Genomic DNA, 26,522 nt, shown 5'->3' with positions numbered 1-26,522 from the left:
CAGGGCCCGGGACCCGGGAGCGTCCCCATGGAGGTTAGCATTGAAGGGTGATGTCAGCTCTCTGACGCGGACACCGAGGCCAGCGGCCTGAGTCTGCTTGACGGGGCGAGTGGGACAGACAGCAGGCGAGCCGGCCGGGCCGCAGGGACAGGACGCGCCGTCAAGAGCAGAAGTCAAGTCTGTGGACCTGGGGGAGAAGGGACTGGATGCAGCTGGGAACAGGATGCCGTGCTGCCCTGCGGCGAAGTGGAGGCTGACTCCAAGGGCTGCCGACCCCGCTGCCCCCTGGCCATGCGTCCTGGGAGGGGAGTGGGGAGTCGATACTGGCAGGGTCCTCAGGGCAGGGCCGCCAGGCTGGAGGTGTGGCCCTGTCTGCGCGTGGGGGGCGCCGTGCCCACCCCCCCATACCCCCAGCCACAGAGCTTCCCCGGCTCCTGTCCAGACTCGCCTTCTGCATCGGTGCCTGCGTGCACGGAGCCCGGACGCTCGCTGGACTCTGGTCCAGGGCTCGTGTCAGCTCCTCCTCCCCTCCTTGCTCCGTGCAGGCAGCGGGCTCTGCGGGGGCCGCGCTGGGGCCAAGAGTCTGGGGGCTCGGGCTGTGCTCGGGCGTCCGAGGCTCCTCACAGTCCCTGAGTGGCTTTCCGGAGCAGCCAGGTTGGGGTGGGCTGTGGGCGGTCCTCTCTGCTGGCTCTGGGGCCTGCTCTCCGTTTCGTAGCCTCTTCTTTACAACCCCTTGAGTGTACTTTCCATTTCATTTTTCATTTGGAGAAAATCATTCTCAATAAACACATTCCCAAGTGCAGTGCTCAGCGTTTGTTTTTCCTGTGCATTCTTGGGGCCTAACTTTGCAGCTTAGAAGACTGTATAAATCTGTCTGTAGCACATGGGGAGCATTCCTCCAGATTTATTGGCGAAGGAGGTTGAAGCCCAGATTTGGGAGCCACAAACCAAATTTTAGTCCCAGCCCTGGCTGTTTATTTTCTTGTAAGCAGATCTCCACCCGCCCCCCGCTTAGAAAAGAAATTCATGACTATTATAGAAGCATAAAGAAGGGAGGAAAAGATGTGTCCAGCATGGATCACTTTTTGCATTTTTCTGTATTCTCTTGCCTCTCTGTGCAAGTATTGAAAAACTCGGGATAATTATATTATTGTGTATACAGAGCTTTGTTATAATGTCATAATTTTGAATTTTCTCGTGTTAGAAATTAATGAGGAACTTGGTTTTCAATGGTTATATAACATTCCATCACTTAATTGTGCTGTAATCCAAACCACTTCCCTGCAGTTGAACATTAGAGTTGTTTGCAGCTTTTTATTTTCATAAATAACAGGATGGTGAACTAAGTCTGGCCTGTATACCTGGTATATCCTTGCTATAGATTTCTAGAAATAGAATTAAAGACTATCAGCTGTCAGGGTCCCTCGCGTGTACCTCCAACTTGCTCTCAGAAAGGTGGTGCCTGTCTCCCTTCATGCAGGGTGCATGACAATGGTCATATTAGTCTGGTCTCAGCAGCACGGTTCTTTGGCAAAATCTTGGTCAGTGGAATAGGTAAACAATTGCGTTTTTTCATTTCAGTTTGCATCTCTTACTAGAGAAAAGTAAGGATTTTCCTTCATTCTTTTTGTAAAATTCTGAAAAACACAAGATATCATTATCCAAGATCCTACCACTGATGTTTTTTAAAATTTGTATTTTTTCTAAGTTAAGATGTGAATGTCCAAGCCAGTTTTGCTCGCCCTGCTGAGAGACACGCGCTCTGCCCCACCCCTGGCCTGTCCCTGTCTTTGCAGGCATAAACACGCAGTGTAAACACACTTGTGTTTTTAAAGCCAAAATGGAAAGATGAAATACAAGTTGGTCTATAATTTGTCTTTTCTGAAGACATGCTTTATTATTAAATATTTTGGAGGAACCCTTCGTGTTTTTGGCCTTCTCTGTTTTGTGCACTTGCATTTCATGTCCTTTGTCCACTTCTCTGTTGAATGTGTTTTCCCCCCACCCCCTTGTTTTCTTTGAGAACACAGGTGAAGGTGTTAACTCTTGGTCAAATAGTAAAACAATTTTTTCCCTTAGTTTGCCCTTCCCTCCTTTTATTTGACTTATGTACAGTAGCTTTAAGAAGGCCTTTGTGCAGTCTGTGATTTCTTTTTTATTTCTTCCCTTGCTTTTATTATTCAAGCTTAGGAAATCTTATTTCCCCACTCTGTGGTCAGTTAAGTTGTCCCTCATTCAGGAAGATCAGGTAATTCAACAATGATGATGATAGTAGCTCAGTCTTATGGACGCTACTTACTTTGTGTCACGTACTTGAAGCCTCACAACAGCCTTTTGGAAGACTTGGCAATCTGAGGCAGAGGGAGGTGAAGCTACTTGCCCAAGATGACTGAGCGTGTCACACAGAGTGGGGTTCAGGTCAGGCGGTTCAGCCTTAGATCTGCATGGACCCTTCAGACCCTGGTTAGCCCTGCCTCCTCACCACCAAAAACCAAAGACCCACTGACCCTGTCTTCCTCCCGCTTCCCGACAGTCTGTAGCTTTGGTTCCCCTCAGCTCCACCTGCGGCCTCAACTGCTGGCCTGTCCTCCCCTAGCTAACCCTGGCCACCTGTCTCTGCACCACCTGATGCTTCTCTTTGACACCATACACACAGACAGACACACACGCACCCTTTCCCCTGCCGCTCCTGTGTTTGCTGGGGACGCCTTGGCCAGCATGTCCCCCACTCTCCTGAGGCTCACTCTCCTGAAGCCCACAGGCAGCCCTCCCTCTGGGGTAGTCCTCCGGCGCTCCCCTCTTGTGAGCCACGACGCCGCTCCCCAGGTTGCATGGAGAAGGTAGCCACGGAGCAGAGTGGCTCCGGCCCAGCCTGCCCTTCTGGCTCCATTAGAAGCTGGCCCTTCACTTGTGGGTGACCCTGGGACAGAAAGGCTCAGATCCCCGCTGTGTTGTGTATTTCCAACTTGTGGTGGGGTAGGGGGAGAGTGAGGTGGGGAGGAGCCGGCTTTTCCCCTACCCCACCACAAGTTAGAAAGAGAGCAATACTCAAATAAAAGTGGTTTGTATTTGATGTTTAAAATTGCATCTTCTCTGACCACACATCTTTAGTGTGTCTATTTAGTTTCAAACTTTTCAGCACGAAGTCCTATAGGATAGGACTTTGTTTGGCTTGCCATAATTTAATGGCAATATGGTTAATAATTAACCATATTTCCTGATTCCTCAGAATCAGGAAAAAGTTAATACTTATTTGGGGGGGGAAATAAAGGTTAAAGATAGCAAAAATACCGTAATCCCACCACATATGCAGTTTAAAAGTATCGTTTTATTTCTAGTGTTCGTTTATGGTAGTGATATCTATCATATTTCTTTGATAGATACATGAGGCTTTCACTGCCCCAGACATGTAACACTCAGGCATCTGAAACCTTTTATTTTTCTTCTGCTTTAAAGGGGCAGCATGGTAGAAGAAAGGAAAAAGTTTTAGAGGACATTAAAGAGATGAGCTACTTATTTAAAGGGCAAGTGGACCTCTCCTCCCCTTGGGCCTGTTAGAAAAATATGACCATGCCTCACGTTTAAAGGACTTCTCAGGTGGCTCAGTGGTAAAGAATCCGCCTGCCAATGCAGGAGCCTCAGGAAACACGGGTTTGGTCCCTGGGTGGAGAAGATCCCCTGGAGGAGGAAATGACAGCTCACTCCAGTACTCCTTCCTGGAGAATCCCATGGACAGAGGAGCCTGGTGGGCTGCAGCCCACGGGGTCACAGAGTTGGACACTACTGAGCATGCATGCCCTTCAACATTTGAAAGAGGAAAAAACCCAAAATTTAAAAATTGATACATATTATATAATATATGTATGTCTCATGCTAAATTTAAGTTTTTCAGAACCACATTTAAAAACATCAAACATATTCTTGGTTTTATTTACTTGAAAAGCTTAAACTAGTTTGGAGTATTCTCTGGAGTTTTGGCTGTTCTCCTAAAGTTCATTTATAAACAAATAAAAACATAAATACACAAATTACTCCTCTAAGTTGAGTTTTTACATGACTTTTCTTCAGTAGTAATTCATGTGAATTGCACATACCAAATAAACAGGTGAAGGTCGGAGGATTTATTGCTGTTGAGGTTAACAGCAAGCTGACCATAAATTGCTAACAGATGTTTTTCCTTTTTAGCCCCTGAGAAATTTTATAGGCAACAGTTTGTGTTTTGTTTTGTTTTTTTTCTTCTTTTTGCAGAGGTTGAAGGAGGTAGAAAAAGAAAGGAAATGAAAACAGACTAGAGATTTAGAAATATATGTCCTCGGTGTTCACTAGTTCTGGAATGTTCTGAATTCAGATGGGGTTAATCTTCAAAAGTTAAAATCACACAGAGGTTTTTCTATGTGTTAGAAAGGTGAAGCCTTTACTAACATTTTCTTTTTTTCCTCTTTAGCAAGAAGATCCTTATAGGAAGAAGGCGCTTCAGGAGAAGAAAGAAGGAAATGTACAAAATTTAAATTGGAATAAAAATCGAATGTGCAGAAAAAACAAAAAAAGGGGTGCTGCCCAGGTCTTGAGGTGTGTAATTTTTACAGTCCCTTTAAATTTTCAACTATCATTTACTTTGTAATTTTACATTTAGCCGTTACCTTTCAGTCTTATTTTTGTTGAGTTGGATACAATAATGTGAGAATGTAGATATTTGTGTTTTGAGAGGAAAATATATTGTTAAAATTAATATTCTTAAAATTAACATATCTTCTGGTTACTTTTGTTGTTGTTGAAGCCCCTTAAAATGAACAAATTTTTAAAATTTTATTTGGTAAAATGCAAAAAGCCATGGAAAGTTTTAGGGGAAAAGCCTCGCCATTCCACCTCGCCAGGGCCTTTGTTCTTCTGCCTGTGAAGTGACAGGGAGCAGGTGGTAGAGAAAGCCCTGGGCTCATCTTCCCAGCCTGACCCTGAGCTGCCTGGGCTGCCTCGGGTCCTGATAATGAAAGGGAACGGCCCCAGGCACTGGATCTTGGGCACTGTTCTTCCATTGCAGGAAGTGAGGTACAGATACTACGAGGTTGGGCTGCACCCAGAGCCAGATGTGACCCCAGGCAGTCAGACACTCTTGTTGGTAAACCTTGCTTATCTGCCAAATGAAGGTTCCGCCAGGATTTGTGGGAATCCCGTTTGTCTGAGTTTCCACAAGTGGCTCTCTAAACCTAATTTTGCATCAGCTCCACAGCTCGAGGGTTTTTCCCACTAGATCAATAGTGTGTCCATCGTGACTCTGCGTGCGGAGCGCCTCCTGCCCTCTGCCTGGTCCCCGGGGCGCCTGCTGAGCCGCCCTACGCTGACGGGCTCCCCGACCCCTGTCTGGGTGGGCCTCAGCCTGCTCTCCCGCGCTGGCCCTCCCGTGGACCCCGCCCTCCACCAGTCCCCGGGGTGCCTACTGAGCTGCCCTTCGCTGACGGGCTCCCTGACCCTTGTCCAGGTGGGCCTCAGAGCCTGCTGTCCCTTGCTGGCCCTCCCGCAGACCCCGCCCTCCACCTGTCCCCGGGGCACCTGCTGAGCGGCCCCGTGCTGACAGGCTCCCCGACTCCTGTCCAGGCTCAGAGCCTGCTCTCCCGCGCTGGCCCTCCTGTGGACCCCGCCTTCCACTGGTCCCCAGGGCGCCTGCTGAGCTGCCCTTTGCTGACGGGCTCCCCGACCCCTGTCCGGGTGGGCCTCAGAGCCTGCTTTCCCGTGCTGGCCCTCTGCCCTCTGGCTTGTCTTCTGTTGGGCAGTGGCTTCTGAGGTTCCTCTTTCTTGTGAGCTCAGCTAGGTGGTTACATGTGTGTCTGTCCCATTGTTCTCTGGCAGCTCCACGTTTGTGTGGAGAAGAGTCCGTGTCGCTGTGGTGGTTGCTCTCACAGTTGGAAGGGAAATCTGGCAAAACAGCCCCTTTGGTGGCCAGGACCCCTGGGTGGGGGCACCTAGATGTTGCTCACAGCATCTATCCTTTGTTTGGACCCTTGGGATGCAGCCCTGTGACATGCCCCCCGCCCCTCACCGCCCCTGTGTGTCATGCTTTACGGAGAGGAGGGCCAAATGATCCCAGGGGGCCTTTTTTTTTTTAAGCTACTTATTTATTTGGCTGCACTGGGTCTTAGCTACAGCACACGAGATCTTTAGTTGAGGTATGTGAGACATAGCTCCCTGACTAGGGGCCGAACCTGGACCCCCTGCCTTGGGAGCTTGGAGTCTTAGCCCCTGGACCACTAGGGTAGTCCCCTCCCCATCCCCAAGGGGGCCTTTAAACTCTGGTTCTGTGCCCTGCAATCAGCAGCATGCAAATAGGAAAAAAAAGACAGGTACCCACTGTTAGATTATTGATGGGTAATTATTGATCTATTAAATTGTTAAATACTATTTTCATGGGTAATTATTCTTAGGCTACATTATATGAAAGCTGCAATGTGGTCTCCTATAGAAAGGAAAGTCATCCCTTATATTCTCATAAAAAGTTGATGGACTTATGTGGTTCCTTTAAAGTGGTGTATTTGCTTGATATGGACACACAGAAAGATAAAACGTTAGGGTGGAGTTTCATCAATTGAATGTTAAGATATATTTTTGAAAGAAGATTTCTGACATGCGAAAGAAATTTAAGTTATTACAGAATAACTGTGAAGTATCTTATAGATGATCAGATGAGCACGTGATGCTTATGTAGCTGACGGTTCTTGGCCGTTCTGCCCCCGTGGCTCCTGCTTCTTTCTCTGTACTCTTTGCCCTGAGTGCTCAGAAACCAGGGAGACCACCGACTCCGTCTCACACTCAGATCCTGCAGTCGTACCTGACATGAGGTGCAGAAGTCGGACTGTGTGAAACAGGCACCTAGGCCTTCCTGTAGTGTTCTCAGCACAGTTCTGTGTCTCCATTTATAAGACTTGTATTTCAGGTCTTCCCTCAAGTTCATGGTCTAGTTAGAGAGATGTAAGTGTTGGACAGTGAATTCCTTGGGGAAAAAACATTCTTCTTTGTAGATACTGCACCTTTCCTAACAATACATGACTCGTAGTGGTCACTGCATAAACGTTTGCTAAATGAATGAATGAGAAAAGATAACAGTTAACACAGAGACCTTCCCCCAGACACCAAGAAGCAGGGTCATCCACCCAGAGTCATTTTACACCAAATCCAAGGAAGAAACGCCGAGAATTGTGGGTTTTAGACCTGCACCTGCCACTTAGCTATTGGCCTTGGGTGACTCATTTAACCTGTGCAGTTCCCCTCCGCTCACTGTAAAATGCAAAGCGAGTAAATGAACTCCACCTTAGTTCTGGTTCTAAAATGGCAAAGTCTTGTCTTTCCTGATCTCTGTGCCCTACTCATCATCACCCCTAGAGAGAAGAGGGCTTGAGTTGTCACAGATTCACACTCTCACCTCTGCTCAGTCTCAAGGAGAGCAGGTATGTGTGTGTGCAGGATACCGTGCAGACGGGATTTTCTGTGGCTCTTCTAGGCCTTCCGACCAGAGCGAGTTAAAGCTGGTGTGCAGTGAGTTTGAAAGGTCTGAGCTGAGCAGTGACATCAACGTAAGGAACTGGCGTATCCAGGAAAACCCTGGGGAAGCATGCAAAGCAGGTGCCAGCTCTGGAAGCAGCTTACCTGCCACGCAGGGAGAGGCAGGTACGGAACCGCATTGAGCTACGAACCACACTTCTGCTGGGCTTGTTTCCGCGGGGAAGTACCGGGGTGAGAGGTTATCACTTCCCAGGCAGAGTGTCGTCACGCCTGAATGGAGAGCTGTTGGATGGGACAGGAGGCTGAGGCTCTCCTGAGCCCTCGCATTGCCCCTCTGACCTCCACGCCCCTGAAATCTGGCCATTTTCGATGGTGTCATGTAGACGGCCGGAGGAAGAGTGGGTGCTTGCTAGAGACAGGACCCCCTTGGATAGAGGGGAGCCGGGGAGAGCCAGGGGGGAACAGTGGCTGTTCTCCTGCCCCTGCCCCTGCCCCAGGGGGCAGGCGCCTCCTGCAGAGCCGGCTGCCGTCTGCAGAGGAGTGGGCAGTGCCCCCAGGAGTGGGCGGTGGAGGTGCCAGGGCCCGTCTAGGGAGGGCAGAGAGCGGGAGAGGAATGGCTGTGGATGTGGCAGCACCGGGGTGGGGTATAGAGCGGGCAGTCACGATCATCCTACCAACACCTGCGTTCCCAGCCATGTGCCCACCGGGCTGCACCCAGGACACAGACCTGATGGGCTTCTCCTTCCTGCCCTGCACACCTGGGTCTGCCCAGACCTGGGTCTTTCTGGTCTTCCTGGAGGTTCTTCCCACCCTGAAGTTATTTCATATTCTGAAATGTGAGGTGAACATTTTTTAAAATATTTTTATTAGAGTATAGTCAATTTGCAGTGTTGTGTCAAGTTTCAGATGTACAGCAACATGATTCAGTTTTATTTAGACATTTGAATAGAAGAAATGACCTCCATGTCTCCAGTCCAAGGAGAGTAGTCTTGATTTTCTGGAGAGAAATCCTTGCTGTTCCAGAACCATTGTTAGGCTGACGTCACCCCGGCTGCTGGCGGCCTCACCCCGATGGCGTGCATCACCCGTGGAGTGTGGGGGCACGTGGTCAGCAGCGGCTGGCTCAGGCCAGTGCTCAGGCTCAGGGAGCGTCTTCTTCCCGCCGGAGGGGCAGAGGGAGCACGGCCTGAAGCCGAGCCCCGCCTTCCTCCCCACCCCGGGCACTCTCCTCTTCCTGGAAGTGGCCCAGCTCCTCTCTCGCTTCCCGCAGAGGGTTACTTTCAGAAACCGGGGAAGAAGGGCGCAGAGAAGTCCTACTCAGACTCCGGCTCAGACTGTGGCAGCTCCTCGGGCAGCGTGCGTGCCAGCCGGGGCAGTTGGGGCAGCTGGAGCAGTGCCAGCAGCTCGGATGGAGACAGGAAGCCGGCCGTGGGCCCTCCACGCTGCCTGCTGCCCGGTAAGTCTGTGGCCGCGCCAGGGGCCCCACCCGCCCCGCGCAGGGCCCGCCCAGGCACAGAAGGCTGTGCGTCCAGTGTTTGCTTTGCTCTGCTTTTGCTTTAATGTTTGTTATCCATTTCACCTATTTTGGCTGTGCTGTGTCTTCCTCGCTGCACAAGCTTTTCTGTAGTCGGGCCGGTGGGGGGTGCTCCCTAACTGCGGTGCACGGGCTCCTCTTCCTGGCGTCTTCTCTCCCTGCAGAGCACAGGCTCTAGGGTGCCGGGGCTTCAGTAGATGCGGCTGCTGGGCTCCAGACCACAGGCTCAGAAGTTGTGGCCCGCGGGCTTAATTGCCTTGTAGTAGGTGGGGTCTTCCCAGAGGCGGGATGGAACCTGTGTCTCCTGCACTGGCAGGCGGATTCTTGACCCCTGAACCACCAGGGAAGCCCTGTGCTTTCTTCCTCCCTCCCTCCCTCTATTATCATTATTTTAAGTCTGTATCTTGAAAACAGCTCAGAGAACTTCCATGTTTATTTTTTCACTTGTACGTGTTTTTATTGTGGTAAAATACATGCAACCCCAAATTTACCATTTTAACCATTTGTAAGTGTGCGGTTCAGGGGCATTAAGTACATTCGCATTATTGTACAGTCATTGCCACCAGCCGTTTCCAGACCTTTTCCCCTTCCCAAGCAGAGGCTCGGTACCTATAAATCCACAGCTCTCCCTTCCCCATGCCCTGCAACCCTGTGAACTTCTTCTCTGCTTTCTGTCTGTGAATTTGAATACTCTAGTATCTGGTAAGTCAAGTCATACCATACCTGGCGTTCTGTAACTGGCTTATTTCATCTAGTGTGATGTCTTCAGGGTTCATCCCCATTGTGATGGACCAGGGTTTCCTTCGTTTTAAGGCTGAGTTACTATTCATTGTGTTTTCATACCACAGTTTATCTGGCTGTTCCTCTCTTGATGGACACCTGGATTTTTCTATCGTTTGAGTACTCTACTAATGTTGCTATGAACAGTGGTCCTCCCTTATTTTTGAAAAATTTACAAATACAGGAAATGTCAACGAAGCACCTATATTTTTATCACCTAGAATGAATAACTCTTAATTTTGTCATATTTACCCTCATTTTTTTTAAAGTAATGTCATAGTCTGTTCCACTTCCCCCTCCTTGAGAGACTCACTGTCCGCTGTGTTTTATTTTACATTCATACATCCATCAACAAAGTAGAGAATGGTCTTTAACGTACGTAAAGGAGACCGTGCTTCAGGGAGCATGCTGCGTTGTTACCTTCTCACTTGGCGTGGTTTGCTCTAGCTCTGTGTCTGTGTGAAGATTTAATCCACTTCTTTCCATTGTTACACTCAGCATGGCACAGGTTGAGCTCTTACCAGGACAGGCGGGGAGACGGGTTCATCCTGGGGGCACTCACTGTGTGTGTGCATGGTCACGAGTGGGGGCTGGCTCCCTGGCCCCGAAGTGTCTGGCCTGGAGAGGTCACGTGGCTTGTTGGACACCCAGAAACCCATGGCTTCCCCAGAGCCCAGCCCCTTTCCCAGCCTTCTGCTCCTCACAGTGACCTCTGTGCTCTCTCCTGCCAACAGTGATACCTAAACAGAAGCTCTTGTCCTGGGGACCAGGACCCTGATCCCATAAAAACCAAGACAGCCACCCACTTGTGATTTCCGTCTTTCTTCTCAGCCTTTTTCTTGTTTTGGCTCCTTCTGCAGGCATCTTTTTAGACACTGCTTGCCTAGTGACCCCCATAAAATTTCAGTGCCACCTGCATACAGCAGACATCTCTCTGTGACTGTCCCGTGCCTTACACATAAGTCATCAGCTGTTCTCCAGCCCGCTCCTGAGCAGGCATGACACCCCCCGCGTGGGGAGTGCATGCAGCCTTGGGTGCAGGGCGGATTGCAGCATGTTGTTTGGTGGTGGGCTTGGTGTTCTTGGCCATTGAAGGCAGTTTGGCTGTTGATGTTAGTGGGGGTGTTTTTAAATTGGTGCTTAACATGAACAAGAACAGAAGAGCAGCTCTTGCCTGTGGGATGCGGCCAACAGTAAGAAAGAGAATGGTGATTGATTGATGCCTTACTGTGACACAGGGCATTAGATGCAGTCTCGTTGTGTTTGGAGGTTGCATAATAAATATCAGGAAAATGTCCCCAATATAATAATCATGTAAAAGACCAAAAGCAGAAAGTGTTTTTAAAGTATGATTCCAATTTTATATATACTTATACATTAAAGGTTTTTTAATTAAAAAATTACTGCATGTGTGAATAGTGAAAAACAAGTCACTCAAGGAGGCTAATAATGTTAGCAATCTGCATCTTAAATGCAGAATAGATACAGTTAAATTATGCTTTTAAAAAGTTCTGATCATCTTTTTGTTTTTATGCAGGAGACAGTGTTTCACAAAATGACTTTTCTTCTGAAGCTCCCATCTCCTTGAATCTTTCTCGTAACATCTGCAATCTCACGTAAGTGTTTGGTTTTCCAGCTTTTATAAATATGTTTCAAGTACCGCTTTTTTGTTTTGTTTTTTTTTTATTTTGTGTGTTTCTTCTTTGTTTTCAGTTCTGCAGGCTAAAAATAGGAAAACCTTTTAATGATATGAGAGAGTAGAATTGATCTTATTAATAATTTAAAACATATATTCCTTCCAAGATAACACATTCATGCAGGAGCATCTCTGGTATCCCCGGTCCTTTCAGTGATACGGCTGTGTTAGAAAACTTCTGTGTCCTGAAAGTAGGAAGAGAAGTAGTTATGATAAGAGTGGGCGCCGGGCACTCTGCTAGGGCTTGACATAGAACAGCGCTGATGGCTCCTAGAAATGTGAAAGCGCCTAGTAGACCGCCACGTGTTTATAGACCACCACATGTTTACAGCCTCACTGCGTGCTGACTTCCACAGCCTCAGACAGCATGAACAAGCCCACTTACTGAGCGGGCTGAGGGGGGTGGGTATGTAAGGTGGATTGAGCTTCAGAGCGAGGGGGCAGTTAGGTTTTAGGTGCCGTGGGACACGGGGATGTCACAAAAATGAAATTGGATGAGGAAAGCTCTGCGCCAGCTCTTTCTGTTCGGGATAGAGAATGAACACAGGGTGGAAGGTTGCTGCCGGCTGCAGGGAGGCCGACTGGAAACTGCAGAGCATCTGAGCTACTTTAGTTAAAGTTGTGCAGTTGCTGTTTATTAAAACAAGACTTGGCTGGGTCTTAGGAATCTAATATTCTTCAGCCCTTTTTTGGGTGTATGCCTTCACGTCTGTAGTATCTATCTGTTTTGGTGGGGGGAACGATTTATGTCGAGCCCCAGTCAGACTTGTTTGCAGACACTCAGCGGCTCCTCTTCTCTTTGCTCTCCCCCAGTGATGTGAGCGGCCTCCCCGTGCCTGTGGACGCTCCCTGCCCCAGCCTCCCTGCTGGGCCTGCTGCTGCTGAAGATCAAGGTGAGGCCCGTGGCTCCTGCTCCTGCTCAGGTGTCCACGCCACCCTGCTGGCCAGGGAGCTTGAGGGGGAACGGAGCCGGCCTGAGGGTAAGGGTGGGGCAAGGCCCCCGCCTCGGGCTCCTGAGCATCCCTGCCCTCCACCCTGGCATTCCTGGGGCCCCTTCTGCTAGGACCCTGACCTCCTTCCTGAGAGGGAAGGCGCAGGCGGCCTGTGGCCCCAGAGCGGGTGTGGGGGCCCCTCGACGGGGTCTGCCGCTGCCTTTAGTTCCCCTTCTCATCTGAGAGGGCGGAAAAGCAGGGAGCAGACCTAGGGTCCAGTGCCTCCATTAGCCACGCCGACCACACCCACGTCTTTCCCTGCATGAGCTGAGGCCACGTGCTGAGCTCTGCGGTCCCTCTGAGCAGGGACAGTGGGGACGGGTGGGGACAGTGGCCGGGGCGTGGACCTGGGGCTGGTGGGAAGGAAAGCCGCTCCGCCCAGGGTCTGTCCCAGAGGCCTCCCCTCTCTTCCTCCTCCCCTCTCTTTCCCATCCCTTCTCGTGCCCTTGTCTCACGTCTCCTGTTTTCTCCTTGGGCCTCCGTCCTGCCTTGCCAGGCGCAGGCTACGCCTGCTGGTCACCCTCAGGGGCATCGTCTGGCTCTTGCTTTTGCTCATGTCCCTGGTGCAAGTTAAAGGCTGCTCGGCACAGTGGAGCGCGTTAAATTTGAACACAAGAGGAGGCTCCGTGAGGCTTTATGCTTAGGTTTTGGAGTGCTGTCCGATTATCACCAGAAATAAGTTATTTGTGAGTCCAATAAAAATAAGTGTTTTCTATGAAAAAAATACTGTTAAATTCAGTAGTTCGCTGAGACAAGATTTGGAAAGGTTTAGGAGGTACCCCTTTTTTCTTTGAGGTGATAGAGGGGAGAGAGGACTTAGCTCATGATGAGGAAAAAGAAAGCCTGCGTCAAAGCAGGCACGCCTACCACTTTCTCCTGTGTGTTTCTGTCAGTTGGAGAATCTTTTCTCATCTGCCTGTTGTGTGTATGTGTTTCAAGTGCGTTTTTGCCTCGTCTTTTGTTAACAGTCTGCAGTTTATTTTGTTGTTTAGTTGCTCAGTCGTGTCTGACTCTTTGTGACCCCATGGACTGCAGTATGCCAGGCCTCCCTGTCCATCACCATCTCCTGGAGCTTGCTCAAACTTATGTCCATTGAGTCGGTGATGCCACCCAACCATCTCATCCTCTGTCGTCCCCTTCTCCTCCTGCCTTCAATCTTTCCCCATATCAGGGTCTTTTCCAATGAGTCAGTTCTTTGCATCAGGTGGCCAAAGTATTGGAGCTTCAGCTTCAGCATCAGTCCTTCCAGTGAATATTTAGGGTTGATTTCCTTTAGGATTGACTGGTTTGATCTCCTTTCTCTCAAGAGTCTCTTGCTACTCTCAAGAGTCTTCTCCAGCACAGTTTGAAAGCATCAGTTCTTCAACCCAGCCTTCTTTGTGGTCCAACTCTCACATTCATACACGACTACTGGAAAAACCACAGCTTTGACTACACAGACCTTTGTTGGCAAAGTAACGTGTCTGCTTTTTAATATGCTGTCTAGGTTTCTCATAACTTTTCTTCCAAGGAGCAAGCATCTTTTAATTTCATGGCTGTAGTCATCATCTTCAGTGACTTTGGAGCCCCCAAAAATAAAACCTGTCACTGTTTCCATTTTTCCCCATCTGTTTGCCGTGAAGTGATGGGACCAGGTGCCATGATCTTAGTTTTTTGAATGTTGAATTAAATTTGCTTACTTTACTTTTTGGTGACCCTTTAAAATTCCTATTTAGGCCCTTTAGTTCCTGCAGAAACTGCCCTTATTCACAGTCCTTGTCCACAGGGCCTATCTCAAGCCTCTTCTTCCGCCCCACCCCTCAGCCCCCATGCCAGCCTCTGCCCTCTGCCCCGCTATCACATCCCTGCTGAGCCTTCTCTCCTGTACTGCACGCACCTCCACAGCCACAGGCGTGCTTTTGCCCAGGTTTTCCGGCTCCTTTGCCTGTGGCTGAGAGAGTGGAGAACAGCGCACACGACTGGCCGGCCCACTGTGGACCCCACCCTCCCCACTCCCACACTCAGCACCTCTGCCCCGTCTTCTCTGCCGAGGCCTCCTGATGGCCTGGGGCAGAGAGGAGCTGGTGGAGGCCTGCAGAAGCTCCGCCCGCCCTGTCCTCCACCCTCTGCTGCAGCCCATGTGTCACAGTGCTGCTGCCGGGCTCTCTCCAAGCGGGCAGCACCCTCTGCACAGCAGAAGCGCTGGGAGCCTCCCCGCCGGCCTGGCCTGAGCGCAGCAGCAGCCTCTCTCCCTTGGCCTCCTGGGCCTGGCAGTCTCTGCGGAGCCGCTCAGAGCAGCATCTGCCTGTTGACAAGCCTCCCATCCGCCTTGAGGCTGCGGGGCTGGCTGTGCGGTGATGTCTGTGTGTCTGGGGCCCCGCTGCCTCTGTGTTTGTGAGCCCCGCTCTGTCCTCAGTCTCCACGCCCACCCTGCCCCTTCTGCTCGGGCTGTGACCTGGGGGTCCTGGTGCAGTCCCCCTCCACTCCCCCAGCTCTCCTGTTCGTCTGGGTCACGCTACCCTGGGGGGCTGTCCCCCTCTAGCCCCCTGACGGCCCCCACCTCTGCTCTGTTGGCCTGGACTCCGCACCACCAACTGCCGTCTGTTCTTGGGGCTGTGTGGGCGTCCCAGACTGAACACTTCCCTCCTCAGCCTGCTCCTCACACAGCCTCCCGCTCGCGCTTGTTGCTCAGGCAGAGGTCTGGGGCTCATCCTTGACCTCTCAGCCTCTGCCTTTCACATAGACCCAGTGTCTGAGCACATCTCCTCTCAGCCACCGTTATTTCTCATGTAGGTAATCACCACAATCTCCTGACAAGTCTCTGCTTCTGCTCTCACCTCCCCTCACTGTCTCATCTTTTGTTTTTTCTTTTGAGGTACAATTGATACATGCATTTTATTAGTTTCTGGCATATAAGTAATACAGTGATTCAATGTATGTGTGTGCACGCATGCTAAGTCACTTCAGTCATGTCCATGGGATTCTCCAGGCAAGAATAGTGGAGTGGGTTGCCGTGCCCACCTCCAGGTTTCAATATACGTACATTTTACAAAACAGTCACCACAGTGAGCCTAGTTAACATGCGTTGCCACCTCACCATCTGATTTTAGTACTGCAGCCAGAGGGTGGTGTTGGGTCTGAATCGGATCGCGTCACTGTGGAGACCGGTGAGGGGTCTGCTGTGCTCACCTGAGCTCAGGTCTGCCTGCCGTGATTCTGTGGACGCTACGAGAGGACAGGAGGCTTGGGTCAGAGGCACAGGATGCTTAGCACAACGAGCAGCCTGAGAGCCTCATAAGCACACTTCTGCAGGTCCCAGACTTTGAGGGGTGATGTGGGGGCGCCCAGGGCCCCCCTGCGCCTGCAGTGCCCTGTGGTTGCGTTACAGGAAGGGAGCCCCACGCTTAGGAAACCTACGTGTTTTGGTTTTTAATAATAGGTAGGAGATGACATCTTTATCACGTTGGACAAAGCAGACTTGCCCCTTGCTCTACACTGAGACCTTCCCCACATCTCCTGAGACCTTGTTCAGTGGCTGTCCTTGGAAAGACAGGTCAGAATGTGGGCAGCCAGAGCACCCTCTCGGGGGCGTGGAGACGCCTGAGACCCCCAGAGACAGTCTCACAGCAGCACGCACGCCCCTCGTCTCTGTGTGGTCCTGGCCGCTGGTCCGTTTGCTCGTGAGCACGTGACTCTAGAAGCAATTCTTGGTGAATTTGACTGACAGAACGGGAACCAGATCTCTTCATCAGCTCATCCAGCCTCTGGTACCAGCGGCTCTCACCAGGACTCAGGACAGGATGCATTGCCCTTCAGGACTGAGCACAGGGTCTGGGCCCAGCCGCTGAGCCAGCCCTAAAGCACCAGGGTGGTCCTAGGAGGCAGGCCTCATCTTTGAGGGACCCCCCACTGCTGTGGTAGCTACGTGGTCTCCGGTGGTGTTTCTTTAAATGCTGGAGGGTCACTGTGACCATCTTGAGCTGCACGTCTCCAGGTCTGCAGGCAGGTGATTACCACCAGCTGCCCGAGGGCTCATAGGCTGCCTGGAAAGTGAGTGCTGTGTCCACATGTTGGGCCCCTACGGTGGACCTGCCTCCTCTAGGAGTACAGGCAGGCAGTGTCCCCATGTGGCTGGCTGGCTGGTGAATCTTTCGGTCCTGAGTGCATTTCCAACAGCTGAGTCTAGTCTTTCCTTGTGGACGCCCGGCCTGTGTGCAGATGGCCAGCTTGTCTCTAATCTCTGCCACCAACCAGTGGCGTGTGTCTGTCCGTCCAGCTCTCCGTGCATCCCACAGATGGCTGGGTAGCCCCTGTGGTGGTGAAGGTGGAGGCCCGTGTAAGTCCTGGCAGGTGCTGGCTGGGAGGAGCAGAGGCCCGGGTCTCCGGGGCAGCTTTAGGAGTTGGTTCAGAACCGCGTGGCGGGTGTCGGCTGACCCCGCAGGCAGGCCTTCCACAGCAGGGGGAGCCGGGATAGGTACCTCCCAGGAAGGCGTGGGGGTGGCTCTGGAAAGCGGAGCTCACTCATGTCCGCCCCCGCGCCCTGAGCCTCCGGGGGCCGAGGCCGCCGCCCCTCCTCTGCCACGGAATTATGTGTTTCTTGTCACGGCGCCCTTGCCCCAGCTTTTTCTTCCTGCTTGTTGTGCCTCTGCTCACCTGAACGTCAGCCTGTTCATGGCCGTGTCCTGGAACCCTGACGGAGCTTTGCAGGAAGCAGGCCCTCCATGCTGAGGAGTCACTCCCGTGACCTCGTTATCCGCGGTGCTGGGCGTGGCAGGCCCGTGGGGGACGTGGGGGTGCTGTCTGGGGGCGAGGAGGTGCGCTGCCCTGCAGGAAGGGGGCCTGAGAGGGCTGCTCTCTCCCACAGGTCTCTGTGCACCGGGGGACCTGTGGCCCGCGCAGCCCGTGTGTGTGACTGGTGGCTTCGGCTGCGCCCTGGAGAGCGGCGGGCCGGCCACGCTGCCCCCGCCCGCCGCCGTGCCCAGCAGGTACGTGCTGCCGTGGCCTGGGGGCCCCGCACGCGGGGCTGGGAGCCGGTCCTCACGGCAGCCTGGGTGCCCAGCAGGTACCTTCTCCCGCCCGGGGCGGGGCTGGGAGCCTGTCCTCACCGCAGTCCAACCCGGCTTCCTCCGCAGCCCCTCGGCGGGGTGTTGCCATCTGCCTTTCGGACTTGAGTTGTGATGTCTGAGAAATTATAAGCCAGAAATTGAGGGAAGCCCGGAAGGAAGCCAGTGACCACATCAGTGCTTTCCTTTTTAAATGGAAAAGATGAAAGGAACAACTGAAAAAAACAAAAACAGCCCGTCATAATTCCTCCTCGCTAACAGAACAGGAATTTCTGTTTTCCACAGCATTAATCTTGAACACATTTAAAGCTTTTAAAGATCGAATAGTTTGCGTATTGAAAAATAGTTACACAATGGCCGCGTCTTAGACTTGCCATTGGATTTATCATTTAATGATGAACACTTGAGAAAATGTTAATATCTGTGTTTTATCAGAATCCATTTGAGGTTTTTTAGGGGCTCCAGCTTATTACAAAGTTGTTACTTTCTTGTTTCTGTAATGAAGATCCAGATTGCAATCGGGATCAAAGCATCTACCAAGAATCCCATTCTGTATGGCGCGGTTCACGTGAGCTGAGTGCCAGCCTGGCCAGCAGAGGTGGTCGTTAGCGCGGGTGTGAGAGAGTCCCAGAGCGGGTGCCCGAACCCCCAGCGGCATCCAGCTCTCCTGCTGCCGACAGAGCCACAGCCGTGGATCCTGCCTCTGGTTTCACCTCACAAACCTGGCTGGGGTTGTTTTTTTTTTTTTTAGAATATGATAGCTATTAGAAGGGAGAGCAGTTTTCTGTCAAATATTAGTCCTGCTTACATGGCTGTACACCTAACCAGGGGTGAGAAATTTTTGCAGTCTGAGTGGAAGTACTTCTCTGGCAAACTGAAAGCCAGGTTTTGATCCATTCCCCTATCCATGCAGAATTTATTTGTTTTGCTTCATTTAAAAAGAGCTCCCCTGCCCCCCTTTCACCCAAATACTCACTGGACTCAAGAGATCAAACTCCACCTCTGACTTTCTTTGGAATTAAGATCAACGTGTACAGCATGGTGATTTGATATTTTTATAGTTACAAAATGGTCATCACATAGAGACTTACCTCTGTCTCTCTCACCAGAGTGTTACAGCGTTACTGACTATGTTTGCTATGCTGTACATTAATTACGTCCCCTTTGAAGGAAGTGGGGGTGGACCTAGAGTCTGTCATACAGAATGAAGTAGGTCAGAGAAAAACATATATATTAACGCATATATATAGAATCTAGAAAAATAGTACAGATGAATCTATTTGCGGGGCAGGACTCGAGACACAGATGTAGAGAACAGACCTGTGGACTCAGCAAGGGAAGGAGGGGGGGATGAGGTAAGAGCGTAGCCCTGATGCATATACACTACCATGAAAAAATAGGTAGAAAGACCCTGTTGTGTAGCCGTGGTAGCTCAGCTCGGTGCTCTGTGGTGACCTAGAGGGTGGGCTGGGGCGTCAGGGGAGGCCCCCGAGGGAGGGGGTACGTGTATGTGCACGGAGGTTCAGGTCATCGCACAGCAGAAACTCACATGACGTAAAGCAGCTGTAATCCAATAAGAGAAGGAAGGGAGGGGCTGTCCGGTCCCAGCCGTCCCTCCTGCCGCACTGTATTGGTGGTGGTGAGCCTGGAGTTGGTCTTTGATTCTATGACGATAAAGTACTTCTTTTATTTTCCCAAACGGAAGAACTCGCAGTGATGAGGATGCTGGACAGTAAGATCCTTTTTCTCTTTCTTTCCTTGATCTGTCGACATCCTGTTTCTGAAACTAGACCCCTTGTTTTCTGTAGCAGTTTCATTGATTGGAACGCCACGTGTGAAGGCCAGTTTCCCAGTGTGTACTGCCCCCTGGAACTGAACGACTACAATGCCTTTCCAGAAGGTAAAGCTGCTTGGACAGTCCCAGTGACATCCTTTTATTCTCAGAAAGTCAAAGCCAAAAGGATGTGTGTACTTAGGGCGCTAGCTGCAGAGAAAGTGCCTTTGAGAGTCATCTTCCAGCTGTCAGCTGAGCCTTTGTGTGGGTGCAGCACGCTTGCCTTTGTAATTTTATATGGCCTCAAAAAGCCTGCTAGACCCAGCGGTCTGGGGACATGTACAAATGACCCTGCTCTGTGTAGTCCTTCAGATTCAGTGGAACAGGGCCTTTTGGACCTATGTGAACCTGAATGGTCACAATCTGTTGGGGGGCTGGGTCTTTACCTGTTAGTTACTCTTCTCAGGCAGGCAAGTCCCAAGAGAGGTAGAATGATTCACGTGCTTGTTCCTCAGCATGTTCTGACTCTTATACCCCTGGATAGCGCTGCAGAAGGAAGGGAAAGCGCACGGAGGGGAAACTGATGAATTGCAGATGCTTGTGCTCAAGTGTGTTGATGTGCAGATGCTTGTGCTTATCTGGGTTCTGATACATGCAGTGCTCCATGCCAACCACAAGGGGGTGCTGTGGTCGCTGTCTTCCTGCGCGTGAGGCTGTGTTGATGCCTTCTTACTGCCGTCTGAGAAATGCCTGGTCTCCTGCTGCCTTTATCAGTGCATGTGGTGTACGTGCAGATGGCCGACGCTGGCATGACAGGCAATAAAAGAAAAGTTTAAGGACTAGAAAGAACCATGACACTCTAAGTCTACAGTAGTATTTACTACTATAAAGCATAGCAGTATTACAGCATACTCTGTATATTAGAGCCCCGCCAGATTATCACACACAGAAAATGAAGCCCAGAGGAGGAACTTCCTCACTGAGGGCTTACCAGGTGCTGTGTCTCATGGAGTAAGTATTTTATGTCTGGCTTTAACTTGTCAACACAGTAAGTCCTTGAAAGCTTATTGCCTGAGGGTGAGAATTCCATTCTCTCCTGAAACGTGTTCAGCTCTGCTGATGTCTCCATTCTTTGCAGAAGGCATGAACTACCCCAGCGGCTTCCCCTGTCCTGCCGAGGTTCAGACGGACTTCATTGACCACAGCTCCCCGTCTGCCTGGGGCAGCCCCCCCAGCATGCCGACTGCCTGGGGACACGCCAGTCTCATCAGCTCTCCGGTCAGTGCCGCCCGCCCTGCTGTGCCCTGGGTTCTTCCGCTGCCCCCATCATCCTGGGTTAGGGTTGGGTTCAGATGCGCTGGAGCCTGGTTTGCTCCCCTGGGTCACTAGCTACTCTCTGCAGGGGCCTCCCAGGTGGGCGGATGGATGGGGGCCTGCAGACGTTGGCAGCCACGATGCCCTAAACCGCATCAAGGAGAGAGGGTTATCAGTGACGCTGCACCTGGGCCAGGAAGCCCTACGGGAGGCAGGTGGGCTCCTGTGGCCCCGCTGACCTTCTGCCTGTGGGAGGAGAGGAGATGAACCTTCCAAGAAGGTCCGGCAGGGTCACCGGTGGGTCTGGAGGGCTTCCCCCCGGTCACACCCGCTCCACCGCGTTTTTACAGATAGAGGGCATTCTACCTGAAATGAGCTTATCTAGTTGGATGGGAATTTCATGACCTGCTGTTTGAGTAAATGGAGTTAGAGACACCAAGGTGGTTGAGGATAGTGTGGTAGCATCCAGGCAGCCGGGGTCGATTCCACTGCAGCAGCCCCAAGGATGCAGTCAACCTTGACATTGCTTCCTAAGGCTTCTTTATTTCTTTACATATTTTCTTTTTCCCCCCTCCTTGTGCATGCCTCAGCCCTACCTCACAAGCACCCGAAGCTTGTCTCCAATGTCTGGACTTTTTGGTTCCATCTGGGCCCCGCAAAGCGACGTGTATGAGAATTGCTGCGCCATCAACCCCACCGCGGAACACTCGGCTCACATGGAGAACCAGGCGGTCATGTGCAAGGAGTATTACCCCGGGTTTAACCCGTTCCGTGCCTACATGGACCTGGACATATGGACTAGCACAGCGAACAGGAATGCAAACTTCCCACTGTCGAGAGACTCGAGCTACTGTGGGAACGTATGAAAAGGATTCGAGTCTAAACAATGTGAATAAAGAGGCTTGTGTTTGGGTGACTAGTAAACTGGTTGTTGAGATAGATTGACGTTGGTGGATATTTTGGCACTTTTATATGAAAATAAATTTTTTTACGAAATCTGGGTGCTCTGTTTTTTTAACCCTTCACAAATCGGTGATAGAAACAAAGCCTCATGACTCCAGAAATGCATCGACATGCCAGATGTTCACATCGGAACCAGGACGGTGTCTAAGAAGGTAAGGGTGGGGAAAGAAGGGGCTGCGGTGGGTCTATATCCATGAGCATCGGCTCCCCGGGAGCTTGCAAAAAGCCACCTCGATCGGGTAGCATTCCCAGGGATGCTGCCATAATTGGCCCACGGCTCAGGTGGGGAGGATTTTGTTTCAAGCGCTCCTTTTATTGAAACAAGCCTCTGGTTTTGGGAACCTCACTGCCAGTCACTTGCCTGGACACACCGGTCCTGGTGGGCACGGCTGCGGGGTGGAGTAGAGCCCGGCGCTGCTGACACATGGCAGGCATGTTCCCTCATCTCCATCAGGCCAGTCCCGGGGGGCGGCAGCTACAGGGACATGCTGGTAAGTGTGTCAGGGTTCCCTCCAAGCGAGCAGGCTGAGTGCACAGACGAGCTCTGAGCAGGTCACAGAGCTGGTGCGTGGTCACCAGGCCAGTGTGTATTTGCTTGTCAGTGATTTTAGAGATTCACCTGATGTTGGAATTACCTGATTGCATGTATAAACTTTGAAAACTTTTCAACTTTTAATAAAAATGGCTTATTTTTACATGTTGTGTCTTTATTGGAATTTGAATGGGATGTCAGCTTCGCTTGCTTTTTTTTTCTCATGGTCTTGTGGGGCCTGGGTGAGGAGGGTAAGTGGGCTGTAATCTGGGACTGCCCTCCTGCAGGAAGCATGTGCTGGCATGCATGGCTGCTGGAACGCTCTCAGGCTACTGACCCCGTCCTTAAAACTGAAAAGTCGTTTAGGTTCTAGGTGTGCGCCCAAAGGAATAGAAACAAGCCCTGTGCACCCTGTTCACTGAAGCACTGTTCACAGTAGCCAAAAGGCAGAAACAACCTCAGTGTCCACCGATGGAGGACAGCTGAGCAGACCGCGGTGAGTGCACAGTGGGCACTGGTCAGCCTTGGGAGGGAGGAGAGTTCTGACGCCTGCCGCAGCGCGGGTGAGCTCGGAAAAGAAGCCTCCGAGTCAGCCTTGGGAGGGACGAGGACTCGGACACCTGCCGCAGCACGGGTGAGCTCGGAAAAGAAGCCGAGTGTAGTAGCCAGTTACTAAGGGCCAGGAGTACGTGATTCCACCGTGATGAAGAGTTTAGTGTGGTCGGGGTTAGTCAAGAAGTGGAACAGAGGTTACCAGGGGCTTGTGGGAGTGGGGAGTGGGGCTGGATGGGGACCAGCCCCCATGTAGGGGACAGGTACATGCTGGCCTGGGGGAGGCTGGTACCCCGTGTGCAGACAGCACAGGGACTGTGGCCTCAAGAAATCTGAAGGTTGTGGGAGTTTAGGGCTGGAGATAGTGGGGACGTCCATCCTTGGCCTCTGGACGGTTCTAGAGGGGCCTCCTTGGGAGATGGGGGCTAGAGCTCTGAGCCAAGGCCCCTGTTTAGAAGAGGAGGCGGTGGCTGAGAAGATGGTGGAAATTTCTGGGGAGGCCAGGAGGGAGGCAGTGGCCACGATGGCGTGAAGACAGGAAGGTGGTCAGACGAGGAGCCCCGAGGGCTGGTCAGGCTGTGACCTGCCCGGTGCCCTCAGCCAGCTGACATGGGAGACGAGGTGGCCATGGAGAAGACTCGCGGGGGAGGCTGAGCGTAGGTGTGTGGGGTGCCGGGGGCAGGGACCGCTGGGCAGAAAGGGAGCAGGCAGGCCTGGGGGTCACCTGCAGGCACCTGAGCCTTGGCACACAGGGCAGTGTATCTCCTGGGGCGGGTGGGCAGTGGAGACCTGAGCGGGGTGAGTCTGTTAGGAGAGAAGGGACAGGATGCCCAGCTGTGGGTGGCACGTCACGGCCTGTGGACTGTTATGTGGATCAAGTTGTCCTGGAACACAGCGACTGCTGACTCCTCCACCCAGCAGTGCACACCCTGAAATGCTCGTCCAGTCCCTCGCAGAGAACATCTGCGGCCTTTGCTCCGGTAACAGGAGAGCAGGGGCCGGGCCTCGCGGCGGCAGCACACGCATCTGCTTGGTCGGCCACTGCTGTGTGGGGTTTGTGTGGCAGCCTCAGAGCTGACACGGTCCTCCCCTCGCGTCCTGTTCATTGTCTGGCGTAGTGTGTGAATCACGGGAGTGTGTGGGAAGGAGTGAGTGGAGGGACATGTGTGAGCACCAGTATCTCGTAGCTGAAGAGGTGAGTCTTCATGATTAGAGAATAATTCTATTATTCTGTGGCTGACCACAAGCAAAGGCAAGAGGATTAACACAGTTCTTTACGTACTAAACGTACTTGCCTGCTTTTACGCGCTAAGCTCCATGTACAGAGCTCTTCGGGGCAGTTGTCATTATGTTGAATAATACTACCACCTGGGAAACTTGTGGACCCCTAGAGTAAGCGAAGCAGCAGAGGAGGCCAACCCTGCCTTCCAGGAGCTTTGATTTTAGTGGAAGACTTACCAATTAACATCCCCTTTGGGACCAGACTTTGTGGGGTCTTAACTCCAGCTTTATCATATATTCAACTTTCTCATTGTTAAGTGTGAGCAAGCTCCGGGAGTTGGTGATGCACAGGGAGGCCTGGCGTGCTGCAGTCCATGGGGTCACACACAGTCCGACATAAGAGCAGCTGAACTGAACTGAACTAACTTTCCTGTGCCTCGGTTTCCTCTTTCTGTAATATAGGGATAACAATGGTAACATACTTCATAGAATTGTGAGGATTAAGTGAAAGTCGCTCAGTCGTGTTCCACTCTTTGCAACTTCATGGACTATACATGGAATTCTCCAGGCCAGAATACTAGAGAAGGTAGCCTTTCCCTTCTCCAGGGGATCTCCCCAACCCAGGGATTGAACCCAGGTCTCCTGCATTGCAGGCGGATTCTTTACCAGCTGAGCCACAAGGGAAGTCCAAGAATACTGGAGTGGGTAGCCTGTCCCTTCAGGGAAGGATCTTCCCGACCCAGGAATCAAACTGGGGTTTTCTGCATTGCAGGTAGATTCTTTACCAACTGAGCTCTCAGGGAAGCCTGAGGATTAAATGAGTGTTCAGATAGTGCTTGGCACATAGTAAACCCTTGGCTACCATTAGTATCCGATGTAATTACTAACATCAGTTTAAATGAACACAAAACAACAGGATACATAGGACGTTAAATCTCAGGTTGAGTAGCGGCCATGTGAAGCAGGCCTTTATACATTGCTGATGAGATGGTAGCATGTTTGGCAATGTGTATTAGGTACCTTGAAAACTCTTCTAGGAATTGACTCTTAAGGAAAATAGTTTAAAAAAAAAATTCATGCACAAAAATCAGGTATCAGTTTTCTGTTGTTGCTTTAAAAAGTTCCCACAAACTTAGTGGCTTAAAAAAATACGAATGTATCATCTGACAGCTTTGTAGGTCAGAAATCCAACACAAGTTCTGCTGGGCTAAAATCAAGGTGTTGGCAAGGCGGAATTCCTTTAGGAATTACCACCTAGAGCAAGGTGATGCTCTGGGGAAGAATCTGCTCCTTTCTCGACTTCCCCAGCTTTTAGAAGCAGCTTATGTTTCTTGGCTCACGGCCCCCGTCTGCTGTCTTCAAAGCCAGCAACGTGGCCTCTCTCTGACTCTGATACCATTGGCACATCTTTTTTTTCTGACCACAGTTGGGAAAGGTTCTCTTCTTTCAAAGACCCGTGTGATTAGATTGGGTCCACCCAGAGAATCTCCCCATCTCAAGGTTCCTAACTTAATCATGCCTTCAGAGTTGCACATTTTCGCCTGAATGTGCAGTCACACATTCAGAGCCTCCAGAGTTAGGATGCGGGCATCTCTGGGGCGGGGGCATTGTTCTGCCTCTGATGTGTTAGTATATTCGTCCCAGTGTTCAGAACAGCGCTGAGCTACAAACGCTCTACAACAGGAATATGTTTAAATTACAGTACATACACATGTTGGAGTACGAGGAAGCCTCTAAAAATCATTGGAAGAGGATGACAAGGGCAGCGAAAGGCAGGATGCAGTTTCTGAGCATCAGGAGCCCATCTGGACTTGGGGGAGGAGGGGGCACACCATCTGGTGGGCGGCATTGTGAGTGGTTTTCATTTTCTTTTCTTTTTTTGGTATTTCCTATTATAAGTATGTATAACTATTATTCCCCCTTCTCTAAAAACTTTTAATTAAATCTTAAGGGAATGTATGTTTTATTTAACAATGGTGAAAGTAAGTGTGCTAAAAACAAACGCTAAAGTCAATAAAATTTACATTATGCTGTAAAAGAACATAATTTAAAGGCAAAGGCAAAGTGAAACTTTCACTAAGCATTCCCTAATAAAAACCCTATAAAATGAGGTATGTAGTAATTACTTGGGCTAGGATTAAAGGCACATAAGAATGTCTTTAAACATTCTATAGCCAACATACAAAATGTAATGCAGTCTAATTATAATTAGTTAAAATACAACTTAAAATACATATGTTTATACAAACTCAAATTAACATTTCAAAATAATTATTTCTGTGTGACCCATACATTTGCATAATTTAATACACTGGAGTACAGAGAAGATGTCAGTAAAACAATGTATTTATTATTTGTGTATGCATAATATCGGAGAAGGAATGGCAACCCACTCCAGTAGTCTTGCTTGGAAAGTCCCATGGACAGAGGGGCCTGGTGGGCTGCAGTCAATGGGGTCGTGAAGAGTCGGACACGACTGAGCGACTTCCCTTTCACTTTTCACTTTCCTGCATTGGAGAAGGAAATGGCAACCCACTCCAGTGCTCTTGCCTGGAGAATCCCAGGGACGGGGGAGCCTGGTGGGCTGCCGTCTATGGGGTCGCACAGAGTCGGACACGACTGAAGCGACTT

General features: G+C 50.8%; 1 protein-coding gene across 8 annotated transcripts in view; it reads left to right on the top strand.

Annotated features, from left to right (window-relative positions):
* Nucleotides 1-21,619, top strand: part of TMEM131L (transmembrane 131 like) — a 173,272-nt gene extending 151,653 nt beyond the window's left edge. For 5 of the 8 annotated variants that reach the window (XM_055550032.1, XM_055550035.1, XM_055550037.1 and 2 more), the window contains 9 exons: nucleotides 4,445-4,569; nucleotides 7,490-7,656; nucleotides 8,762-8,947; nucleotides 11,343-11,421; nucleotides 12,315-12,394; nucleotides 17,337-17,457; nucleotides 19,344-19,435; nucleotides 20,448-20,587; nucleotides 21,214-21,619. In XM_055550032.1, the coding sequence (XP_055406007.1) occupies nucleotides 4,445-4,569; nucleotides 7,490-7,656; nucleotides 8,762-8,947; nucleotides 11,343-11,421; nucleotides 12,315-12,394; nucleotides 17,337-17,457; nucleotides 19,344-19,435; nucleotides 20,448-20,587; nucleotides 21,214-21,489 (1,266 nt within the window). In that variant the 3' untranslated portion in view covers nucleotides 21,490-21,619. Of the gene's footprint in view, nucleotides 1-4,444; nucleotides 4,570-7,489; nucleotides 7,657-8,761; nucleotides 8,948-11,342; nucleotides 11,422-12,314; nucleotides 12,395-15,911; nucleotides 17,239-17,336; nucleotides 17,458-19,343; nucleotides 19,436-20,447; nucleotides 20,588-21,213 lie in introns of those variants that run through there. The other 3 variants (XM_055550033.1, XM_055550034.1, XM_055550038.1) reach the window with 3 other exon arrangements.
* The last annotated feature ends 4,903 nt before the right edge of the window (nucleotides 21,620-26,522 follow it).

The sequence above is a fragment of the Bubalus kerabau genome, chromosome 16 (genome assembly GCF_029407905.1).
Source record: "Bubalus kerabau isolate K-KA32 ecotype Philippines breed swamp buffalo chromosome 16, PCC_UOA_SB_1v2, whole genome shotgun sequence".
In the NCBI taxonomy this organism is placed as follows: Eukaryota; Metazoa; Chordata; class Mammalia; order Artiodactyla; family Bovidae; genus Bubalus; species Bubalus kerabau.
This window is presented reverse-complemented; position numbering and strand designations above follow the sequence as displayed.